At 32.7% G+C, this 12,510-nt stretch overlaps 1 protein-coding gene across 1 annotated transcript; it reads left to right on the forward strand.

Annotated features, from left to right (window-relative positions):
• The first annotated feature begins 9,628 nt into the window (after positions 1 to 9,628).
• Positions 9,629 to 10,543, forward strand: LOC100020453 (olfactory receptor 4P4-like). Its single transcript, XM_001372912.3, has one exon. The coding sequence runs from the start codon at positions 9,629 to 9,631 to the stop codon at positions 10,541 to 10,543; it is 915 nt and encodes a 304-aa protein (XP_001372949.3).
• Positions 10,544 to 12,510: the final 1,967 nt, after the last annotated feature.

Genomic DNA, 12,510 nt, shown 5'->3' on the forward strand with positions numbered 1-12,510 from the left:
ATTTTCCTAAAAATAATCCAGTGGATGAAGAAACATTTGGAGTTATGTTAAAAGGGAAAAGAAAACAGAAGGACAGAAAGAGATGAATATTGATACAAAAATAAAGAGGATCCTATTATAAAAGATAATGAGGCTGCTCTTAAACGAGTTGAAAGTAAAGAGTAATGGTTTTTAAGAGAGAATCAGCTTTAAAAGCTGCTATTTTTACAGTAGTTGACTGAAAATGCAAATCTGCATTATTTTTTCACAATAATATCTCCAATTTATTATCTTTTTCCACAGTACAAAGTTTCACAAGCCAAATATCCTTTGTAGTAATTTAAAGTCTGTAACAGGTACCCATATTTCTCTCTCTCACACACACACACTTTAAGTTTGTGAATGGTTTAAGTCCTTCAATCAAGTTCCATGTTTGTCACTTGCAAAAAGAATCAAGAACCTCATTCAGCTCATTAAATTATTCATATATTTTATCATGTAGCCTGCAACACAGTATAATCACAGTGAAAACCCTTGGGGAAAAAACAACAGAAACAAAAACCATGTTCATTACAGCAGGACTTGAAACTTTAAAATAATACGTGTATCTAAAGCTTCTCATAATAAAAAATATGTGGGTTTCCATTTCCAGAAATCGTCAATTAGAAATCCTAGTACTTAAAAACCCCATTTAGATTTGAAAGTGAATATATAGCCTCCCTTTTTTAGTCATTTTACAAGTCCTAGACATTTTCACTTGCAGAGTTTTTTTTCCCCAGATTGGAAACAGTGCAATTAGTTTTATTTCTTATAAGTTACTTAGTTCAGTGTTGTTAATAGCTCTTTGAAAAGATAAGAAGGCACTCTGGTAAACAAGAAATTTCTGCAAATTCATGCTGGCTTACTAATCTGTAAAAGCTCAGAAGTCCAAAATAGCTTTCCAAAAAATGATTATATATGTAACTAATAGGAGAGCAGAAAAAGATGCAGGAATGACTTTAAACTGTCTCAATATTTTAATGATTTTTTTTCAGTAACAGCTACTATGATGTACAAATGGTAGAGTCACTTTAATAAGCAACCAGTTGTCTTTAATGTCATTCATTCAACAATGGCATTCTTTCTATTTTGTGGGTACCCACTGGTAGTGGATTTTCATTTACAAGGAAAGATAATAAAACATTTTGGAATAATGTGGACTGAAGATATTGGCAATTCTCCAGAAAAGTATAATTAGCCTCCTTGGGAAATGTTGGCTATTAGGACATCTTAAACAAAGAACAAATGATAGTATGACCATCCATAAAATGAGCGAAAACTGTACCTTGGGGAAATGGGTTCAGTCACAATAGTGAACATCTCTGCATCCTTTGTCTAGCTGGAATCCATAGAAATCGCATAAGAAAAATAAAGTGATATAATCACTTCTGAATGAAATTTTTAGGTAGATAATTTTTTCTTTCCAGAAAATCTAACATTACTAATTTTCCTTCTGACTTATTTAATTTTCTTAGATAATTTGTGGATCTCAATATATTCTATTTGTCATTTCTAAGATTTAACCCAGTGTTATCATATCATTGACAAAATAAAATTCTATATTTTAAGAATTCTGCTTCAATAAGTTAGCATCTATGGAATTAAAAATTACTATGATTATTGTAACCAATTTTTAGTCCATTTGCAGTTGTCACTTTTAGAAAACCATGTAATCTCTTTATGCAAATTTGGACCACCAATTGCCTTTTAAAACTTAAACACTTCAATGAAAAGTGAAGATAACATATCAACAGGGTTCCAAACTGAGAAATATCTGCAGTTTTGATATATTTCACTGAATAAAATTTTCAACATATATATGTATTATATATATATAAAGAGATGATTAACAAAAATATAACTTTACATATTTGAGAATAACATATTTTGAATTTTTATAATTATAGCAAATAGCAATATCATTACTTTCTGGAAACTCCCACAAACTTTGATTATAAAGTTGGGCAATAGATATTTTAAAAATGTATATAAGATTCCAAAAATTATTGTTATATCTCCATAAAAGCCCTTAGTCATCAGTAAAATTAATAATTTAATAAAATCAATAAGATTCTATGATTTAGAGGAAGAGGTACCTTAGAGTCCTAGTTTCTCTGTACTTCTCTCTCTCTCTTTTTTTTTTTTTTTTTTTTTTTTTTTATAAAAACCCTTACCTTCCGTCTTGGAGTCAATACTGTGTATTGGCTCCAAGGCAGAAGAGTGGTAAGGGCTAGGCAATGGGGGTCAAGTGACTTGCCCAGGGCCACACAGCTGGGAAGTGGCTGAATCCAGATTTGAACCTAGGACCTCCCGTCTCTAGGACTGGTTCTCAATCCACTGTGCTACCCAGAATAAAATGGAATCAAATTGCCTCAGAATAAATGTAAAGGTTTCTTGCCTTTAACTACTAAGTTAGACTATTAAATGTAAATTTCTTACATTGATGATTTTATAATTACAATATGTATTTAAGAAGCAATTACCACATTTCACTGTTACAAAACTTTAATCACTGAGATTTTTTTCCATACCATTCAATTAAGTTATAAATAATAATTCATGCCAGTTTCTTGCAATTTTGTGGTTCTTCAATGTTATATTGATTTGTTATTTTCCAGTTAATAATAAGGATAACCATATATTCATTAAATTGCTATTTTGCACAAAACATAATTTGATTGCTCTAATATATAGAAATATAATGAAAGCACATTTTTCCTCATGGATCTTGTAATCTAATATATATTAGTTTAATTGTCAAATTATATCAGAGTTGATGCAATTAGAGAGTAAGAAATTTAAGAAGTACCATATTTTAGGGACTGAAGACATGACCTTCAAGTTAGCAAAATCTGTGTTCAAATCTTACTTCTTTTTATTATTGAAAGTGTAAATACAGTATGGATGGGAAAATCGTAGTCCCTAATCAGCTTGAGTATTTCTTTAAAAGATGAAATTTTAGGAAAAAGATTTTAACTTCTATTGATAGAATAAATCTTCTTGCAAGAGCTCAGTAAAATATTGAAATCATATGTCTGCTGTATACATGTTTCAGATACAAAAACAGACACACACCAAGACAGGGACCGGTAATCAGGCCTAGACAGACAGACATATACAGACAGAGATAGAAAAGACAGAAACAGAAAGAGAGAAAGTGTTAGAATGTCCAAGGAAAGAAAAAATAATTTTTTCCTTAAGGATGAGTGAGGACTTAAAGGAGAAAGTCTTATTTAGGAAGAGCATTGAAGAATTTAATTCCAGAGTAATGAATAGAGAAACCAGTCACGGGAAAAGAAAACTGATGTTTATGTGAGTAGCATATTTTGCCTAGGATAGATAGGCTGTGCAATGGATAGAGTTCCAGGTCTGAAGTCATGAAGACTTTTTTTCTGAGTTCAAATCTGGCATCAGAAACTTACTCGCTGTGTGACCCTGGTCAAGTTACTTAACTTTTTGCCTCAGTTTCCTCCATCTATAAAATGAGCTAGAGAAGGAAATGACAAACTACTTCAGCATCTTTTCCAAGAAAATCCTAAGTGAAGTCATAAAAAGTCATAGATAACTACAATGACTGAACAACAATGATTTTCCTGGAATATGGAATACCTTGGAAGTTCAAAAAATCAAGGCTATAGAGTTAAAAGGGAATTTAGAAGACATTTAGATAACATTGAATTAATAGATGCTGACAAAAAAAATGACATGATTAAATTTATCCGTAAGAAATTTCACAATGATATGAAAGATTGAGAAGAAGCAGAAGAAACACTACAGGAAGAAATTTTGGGAAGCTATTATTATGATCTAAATGTTCAAGAAAAAAGGCTTTAATCTTTTTTGGAGTGGAAGGCAGAGGAGAATGTGAATTTGACAACTTTTATTCAAATATTAATGTATATATGACTTGGTTACTGGAAATGAAAAAGGCAGAAATTAAACTTAATAAGATTTAATCATAGTGTATTAATTTAAAAATAATAAGAAATATATATTTAGAGGAGAAAGTTGTCACTTTAGGTACATGTAAAATTTGTGGTGCTAGCTGAACATTCTAGGAGATATAACAGTTATATTACTGGAAATTAACAGTAGCAATAATAACATTGATATTGCACTTACTATGCTAAGTATCTTAACTATTTCTTATATGAAAGAATTTAGGACTGCAGAAGGAAATCCAGGAATCTTTATGAAGAGGAGAGATTTGAACAAGGGACAATGGTTACACACCACCAGGCCTAGAGTCAAGAAGGCTTGAATTCAAATTCAGATTCAGATACTTATTAGCTGTTTTTTTTTTTTTCACTCAGCAACAGTTCACTCAAATCTTTCTAAATTTTTCTAACTTTGGGAGTAGAGCATTTCACAGATAAAGAGATGTTAAATGGTGCCAAAGAGAATGGATAGATTGAAGATGATGATGGATAAAGAAAAATCCATAAGTTTGGTAATTGGGTAACAAAATCTTGAATGAAAACTTTAGTAAGAGGTGGCTTATTCCAAAAGGCTATAAAAGAATGCATACCTTTTGATCCTGTAATACCATTACTAGGTCTGTATCCCAAAGAGATAAAAAAGAAACACAAATGGACTTGTTTGTAGAAAATTATTTATAGCTCTGTTTTTTGGTGGTGGCAAAGAATTAGGAACTAAAGCGATGTCCCTCACTTGGAGAGAGGCTGAACAAATTGTGGTATATGATGGTGATGGAATACTATTGTGCTATTAGTAATAATAACCAGGATGGATTTAAAAGTACTAGAAAGACCTACATGAACTGATGCAGAGTTAAATAAGCAGAAAAAGGAGAACATTATACACAATAACTGAAATATTATAAGATCAGGTGTGATAGACTTTGCTATTGAGAGAACTGTAATGATCCAGGACAATTTTGAGGGACTAAAGAAAAAGAATGCTGTCTACATCTCTAGAGAAAGAATTGTTGGTGCAGAAATGAAGATGAAAACAGGAATTATTTGGGTATATGATTTGGTGTTTTGGTTATATATGATTGTTCTCTTACAAAAATGAAAAGTATGGAAATATGTTTTGAGTAATAATACATAGGAGAGAATATGAATCATGTAACTTTGGAAAATTCATGTGCAAATGTGTTATCAGAATAAAATAAAGATAAAAATAAACAAAATTACTGAATAAATCAACAAACAAATAAATAAAAGAGATCACATATATGTATTTATATACAATGCCTTTGTGTCAAATGCACATTTAAATATTGGGAGGAAAACCAGATCTATACATTTTTAAAGTTGCCAGCAAACAAAAGACTTTTTCCATAGACAATTCAAGACATATGCATTCTCAATGCTGATATGTGGATGGGTTTGAATGACAAAGTTTAAGGTGTTTAACATATTAATTAATCTCCTTATTTGTGTGTGTTTTGTTTTAGCCAATATACCATAAACTCTCAAAGTCAGAGATTATTTAATTTTTGTCTGTTTTATCAGCACCTTTCATAGAGTTTGGCACATTTAATTGTATGTTCCAGTTTTCAAACTTTTTCAGCTAATATTACATTGGTATATAGACCTTTTGATGAAGGCATGTTACCTCCTAAGGTGGAAGAATATCTATTTTGTAATACAATAGGAGAATGTTTTATGGGGCACTTAAAAGTTAATCAACTCTCTTGTAGTCACATAGGTAATATCTGTTGGAGACTGAGATTGAACTGATATCTTCCTGACTCTGAAATAGTCACTATCCACTGCATTATTTTGTCTTTCTTGCCCAGAATTGCCTAATGGATATCAGATGTGTAATAAATTATTGATTGACCAATTGATTTATCAACAGGTTGGTTGATCCTTAAATTTCTCTTTGTTTTTTAATACATTACCTTTTTAAGCTCCTTAGAAATTCTTCTGGGAGTTCTAGCCCCAAAGGTCCTTCCCAACTCTTTAAATTCACTTTTCTCCATAGCTCCCCAGGAAGCATCCTTTGGACTAAAATTTTTGGGAGGAGTCAGTAACCTTGAAAACCTGTTTTTCTTCTGAACTCCAAGGAAATGAAGGGAACACTCTAAAATTTCAAATCCTGCTCACCTCTTATGGGGAATTAGAATCACTTGACAAAAAGTCTTTTCTTTCACACCTGCCTGTTTAAGAAAATGGACCCTCCTTTTGGCAATTAAAATAAATTCATTATATTTGCCAGGAAGGCTTAACCAGACAGCAGTCTGCCCTTCTTGGTAACAGGTAGGTTTCTGACAGAAGCACATTGCCTATGAAGATATTTGTCTTCTTATCTTGAGGCATAATGTACTTCCTTTTCTTGGATGCACTTGTACACACTGACTACAGATCTTGATTGTCTAGACAAAATGAATTAGCTTAAAAATACTCCCTTCTGTTTTTTTTTTATTTATTTTACTCTTATAAAAATAGACTTTGAAATAATTTTTCTTCCTACAAAACTCATATATTCTCATGATTGTATATAACCCAGAATCCTACCAGCCTGTCTTAGTCCTCAACCTGAGCCTAAGGGGCTTCATATTAAAAACATGAAACATTACTCTTGAAAGCTGGGTTGAGGGAAAGTATTGTAGGTATGAAGGGCTTTTTAAGACATTTCTAGGATTATAACAGTGTTATGGAAATCTATTTCTTTTTTTTAGGGTTTTATTACTCTCAACAGAATTTTCAGGACTGTATAAAAAGCATAACCAAGGGATATAATGGGGAAGAAATAAATAAAACTATTAAAAATGTTAGATTTAGAACCTGACTCTAACCATTGACCCATAATAGTTATATGATGTCAGATGAATTATTTAAACTCTTTGAGTTTTAGATCTAGATTTGAATCTCTACTATACTATTGATTGGATGAGTGTCTTTGAAAATGCCATTTTGTCCCTCTGAACCTTAGTTTATTCATCTTTAAAGAGAGACTGGAGTAAATGGATCATAGAATTAGAGCAAGAAGAGTCAATAAAGATCTTCTAGGCAAATCTCTTTATTGTTAAAAATGAAGAAAGATAGAGAAGATAAGTGATTTGTCCAAGGTCACAAAAGTAGTGAATGGCAGAATAGTTTTGAGCTCAATCTCACAATTCTAAAGTCATCTTTCTCATATGTCATCCTGCCTAGAAAGTCCCTAAAGATTTACATATTAAATATTCACTTTTCTTTTTCATTATACATGTAAAAATCTACTCGAATAGATAGCTCAGGTTAAGATCCTTTACCTTTGCAATTTAGACTTGCACAAAGTTAGAGAAGAGCAGTACATCCTCATTGTACTGTGTTACTGAGTAATTATAGATATAATTTCCCATATATAATATCCTGGGCTAAATAACATTTGGATTAGCTAAATTTATTGTTTCTTCCTTTATGGTTATTCTCCAACCACTGTGGTGGCTGAATATTAATATTAATTCATTTAAATTATAATCAGGAATTGAGGAATAGTACTATCAAGTAATTGAAAAAAAGAAAAAATATATTGTTAAAAAAACTAAATTAATAAATTAATGAGAAAATTAACTAAATAAGAAACAAAGCATTGGGACCAAATGTTATCTCCAGAGAAGAGATAAGGCAATTTGTCTCCCTGCTCTCTTCAGGGAAGTACCACAAAATAAATACTGAAAATAATAGGCTTAGTTTGAATTTTTTGTTTGTTTGTTTTTCCTACAAGTGGTGTTTCTGTAGATTCTCTCTTTGCTGCACTGTGGTCATAAGCCATAGGGATAATTGGAAACTTCTTTTTAATCATACATTAATCCTTTCAAGAATGTGAGAAAAACGTGGTCTTTGATGTCATTGATCTAATTAATCCTATCAGTTGAACCAATTGAGAGCACTTCATCTTTCATTGGACTATTTTTCCTCATTAATAATAAACATGGATAGGCTTGAGAATAGAATGCTACTAAAATTCTTTATTAATGTGTACATAAATGCTTTCTTACATAATAACATAATAATAAAACATTATTGTGCAGAGACAGATGGGGGATCTTTGCTTCCAAAATGGGAAGGGTAGAAAGCAGTAAATTGAGATATATTAGCAATATAGCATCAAAATGCACCAATATGTTTAAAAAGAGAGGAAAAATTGTGAAAAATACAGAATTTAAAGTTAGCTACAGGAAAAGGATAGACATATTCAATCAATTGATTTAAAACTTAAATTCTAGAATAAATTCTTTAGTAATGAAGGAGAAAAAATATATAAATGAATGATTCTAGATTTTCAAGATTAGTTGTATTCAGTTTGCAGGCTTCATGAAGTTAGAATACCTTGAGCAACAACATTTTATTTCCCTCCCAAGGTCAAGGCTTACTAAGTTTGAAAAGGTTCTGGACCAGAAATTTCAGTGTTTAAGTGATAGATCATTTTCAACCACAGCAACTGCAAAACATTGTCTTCTTAAATGAAGAGAGATTTCTACTTAAAGGGCTAGCAAAGATGTGTGGGAGTGGGATATATAGGTGATACAGTGTAAAGAACACTGATCCTGGAGTAAGGAAAAAACAAATTCAAATTTGGCCTGATAAATGTATGATCTTGGACAAGTCAGTTAATATATTTTACTTTAGCTTCCCCAGCTCTAGAAAGAAATAGCAAATCAATCTTGTAGATCCATCAAGAAAACCTCTAAGAGGATCACAAAGAGTTAAATGCAACTGAAATGGCAGAACTACAACAGTCTCCCAAGGAAGCTTCCATATGAATTGAAGGACAGTCTGCAATAACCTGCCCTCCTCCCTCCAACCACCCCCAAGAAAAACTCTGTTAGGTCTATGTTATAGAAAAATGAGATTTTGAATTTAAAAAAAGATTGAGATAGAAGGTAATGAAAATAAAGACTGATAGTAGAATGTGATAAAGAAGACATTTGCTAAGAGATTTACAGGGAGGCATCATTAAATGTACAGAAGGGAGCAGAAGAAAAGGGATCAAGACTTACAGAAAGAAGGGATATAAAAAGGAATAAGTAACCTTATATCCTGTCCCAATTCCAAAGAGTTCACATTGAATATACTTTTAATTCTATCTATTCCCATATCATGATCCTGATTACCAAAAGGCTTGCCAAAATTGTTCTCTCTTCCCCTATTCAAGTCCTCTTCATTTTTCTTTTAAAGATGTCTTCCATTCAGATCTTTCTTGATTGTCTCTCATCTTCTATTTCTCCACCACTTCTTTATCCTCTTTTTGTATTTGTTTTTGTTTTTGTTGCTGTCCTCTCTCTCTCTTTCTCTCTCTCTTTCTATATATATGCATAAATATGTATTTTCTTTTTACAATATGCTCATTAACAACACACCATATTTTGATTTTGAAACTAAACATAAATTGATCTTTCAACTATGAAAATATTAGGAGATATGCATTTATTTAATTAATTTTTTAATTATGACAGATAAAGTTGACAAGCTTGAACATTCTGATTTAAAGTTATATGATAAATATGACAATATAGTCTTTTATGCTTTAAAAATTTTCTCAAAATGGATCTTATGAACCATAACATGACAAATACCAATGATGATTTATTCTATTCTGCATAATTTCAGATAAATTAATATTCTACTTTTTATCTGTCATCTGTTCTAACTACATGGAAAATCAGAATAATGTCACAGAATTTGTTCTTTTGGGACTATTTATGAACAAGGAGATGAAGATAATATGCTTTGCATTCTTCTTGCTTTGCTATTTTGCAATTTTCCTGGGCAATTTCATCATCTTTGTCACTATCACCTATAGCCATCTGATCCAGCAACCCATGTACTATTTTCTGTGTCATTTGTCCCTCATGGATCTGGCGTATACTTCCACCATTATCCCCAGACTGATCAGAGACTTAGCTGCCAAAAGAAAAACCATATCTTATAATGGCTGCATGACTCAGCTCTTCAGTGCTCACTTACTGGGTGGTGTTGAAATGTTCATTCTAGTGTCCATGGCCTTTGATCGCTATATTGCCATCTGTAAACCCTTGCACTACATGGTCATCATGAACCGTCGCAGATGTAACATGCTGATCTTGGTTGCTTGGGCAGTAGCCTTTTGGCATTCTATTGCCCAGCTGCTCATGGTTCTCAGGCTACCTTTCTGTGGCCCTAATCATATTGACCACTACATATGCGATGTGAAACCCCTCCTGAAACTGGTCTGTGGTGACACTCATGTTGTTAGTATCTTGGTCATTGCTAACAATGGGATGGTTTGCCTGATCACTTTTCTTGTCTTGGTTGCATCTTATGTAGTAATATTGTATCATATTCGAATGCATTCAACAGAAGGTCGTCATAAAGCACTCTCCACCTGTGGCTCTCATATCATGGTTGTGGTCCTGTTTTTTGTGCCCTGTATCTATGCCTATGTGCCACCTCCCAGTGCCAATAATAATGAGAAGGAATTTTCTGTGTTGTACACTGTGATCGCACCCATGCTAAACCCTCTCATCTACACATTGAGAAATACAGAAATGAAGAGTGCCATGCGAAAGGTGTGGTACCGAAAAATATAGTAGAATAAGTAAAGCATATAACATTCAACTTGCTCTGTCTCTTGTGTTTGCAATGTGGAAATCAATTTTTATATTTATTTATTTTCAGACATAAATAATATCTTAGGGTATTCCCAATAAAGACTTTTCAAAATATGTGGATTTATATTCTCTCAATTATTGATCTTTTCAAAAGTAAAAATCTCTGATAGTACACTAATTGGTATTTGAAATGTATATTTAAGTGTCAAAAGAATTAAATAGTAGCTCATAATTACAAGTTTTCTTATTATTGTATCAAAACCTTTAAGCCTGAAATTAAATTTATAATTTATGAAATTATTAAATTGTGGAATAGGAACAGACAAACTTGATGCTCTGAAGAAAAGACCATAATTACAGTGAAAAATAGCAATGTAATCATACTTTAATGAACATAGAGAGTGTGGGTGTAAATAGCAAAGAAAGCACAGAGATAAACAGTGAAAGGAGAACAAAGGCAGTGAGCATGAGGCCAGGGGTGGGATAATGAAGGAAGGCAGGCATCAATAGGAAAGAGAATGGGAGAGAGACAGAGAGTATCATACTTGACCATAGACTAGATTTCAGAGTACTAGGTTCCATGGACCTCATGGAGATGGAAGAGGGATCATGGGAAGGAAGAGGAGTTTGAGTGATCATTTTTATACATTTCTTTGGAAAACAAATTCCCTTTTGTCTTCTTGGTTTTAGTTCCATTAACACCTCCATATCATTTCAGAGTGGTCAATAAAATTGTAAACTTATGTTTACATCACTTTTAACTTGACAATATTTGATTATTCTACTAGTCTTCCTGTGGATGTCTGGAAAATATTTGAAAATTATATATCATATCACCAAAAGACACTCACTGATTCAATTAAGAAAATCGGCCTGAGGATTCAGCCTGTGGTTGCATGTTCTGAAATCGTGTACATCAGTTAACTCTAATTAAGCATAAAGTACAACATCTGTATTACTAATCAATTAACCATTCTATATTGTTAATTGCTCATAATCACTTTATACTGGTCTGTATCTTAGTTCTGAAATGTCAGGCTACTCCATGCCACAGTTTCATGCTGTTCTGTCTATATTTACCTTAGTTCTGAATTGCTTTTATTAACCACTTGCATTGTTCTGCATTTAGTTTAGCTATGGTCCCTTTTGATGAAGGCATTCCAGAAGGGTAGCCAGACCTCTTCCATGACAGATGAGACAATAGAGAAAAACATGGAAGTTCCACACTAAGGCCTCTTGCAGTCTAGGGTCCTGAATAAATGTTTAAACCTTGATCCACATAGGGGAGGGCTCTACCAGCTTCCATGCCACTCCATTAGCTCCAGGGCTTTTGTATCATACCAGGATTATAAGGCTGCTCCATTAGCCAAGGCTATGGGGCTCTATCGTCTCCAGGACTACTCCATCAGCCCATGGATCTGGGGCTATTTCATCAACTCAAAGGGCCTCTCCCCCACAATAGGACAGGGCTGCTATTCAAGCAGTTCTGAAGCAATTCTACCAACCTTTAAGGTCATTCCATCAGCCTAGATTATTAAACTATCTTTAAAATATTTTTCTTCTTCAAACAAAACTGTTTTCTTCTGAATTGAACAGAGTTGGAGCCTCCCATTCTTGGAATAAAGCCTTGATAAAAACTTGGGTGTGTTTCTCCCAAAACACTCTCAAATTTTCCTCCAATTGAATTAATACTAGTTCATCAAGAGGCACTACCCCCAAAAGGTCCAGGTAGAAATCTAATATTTATTTGACAATACTGCACTCATCTTATAACAGGAATGGACATTATCAAGAAAATTTGTTTTGGACAATCCATTAAGAGTATCCTGAAGAAGAAAATTAGAAAAATAAGTTAATGGAGTCCCTGATCTATGGCTGTGTGTGAAAAAAGAGAGTTCTTTTGTGCTTTGAAAGATATGGGAATTGCCCACCTTCTGTTCCTTTGT

Source organism: Monodelphis domestica, chromosome 6 (assembly GCF_027887165.1).
Source record: "Monodelphis domestica isolate mMonDom1 chromosome 6, mMonDom1.pri, whole genome shotgun sequence".
Taxonomy (NCBI): domain Eukaryota; kingdom Metazoa; phylum Chordata; class Mammalia; order Didelphimorphia; family Didelphidae; genus Monodelphis; species Monodelphis domestica.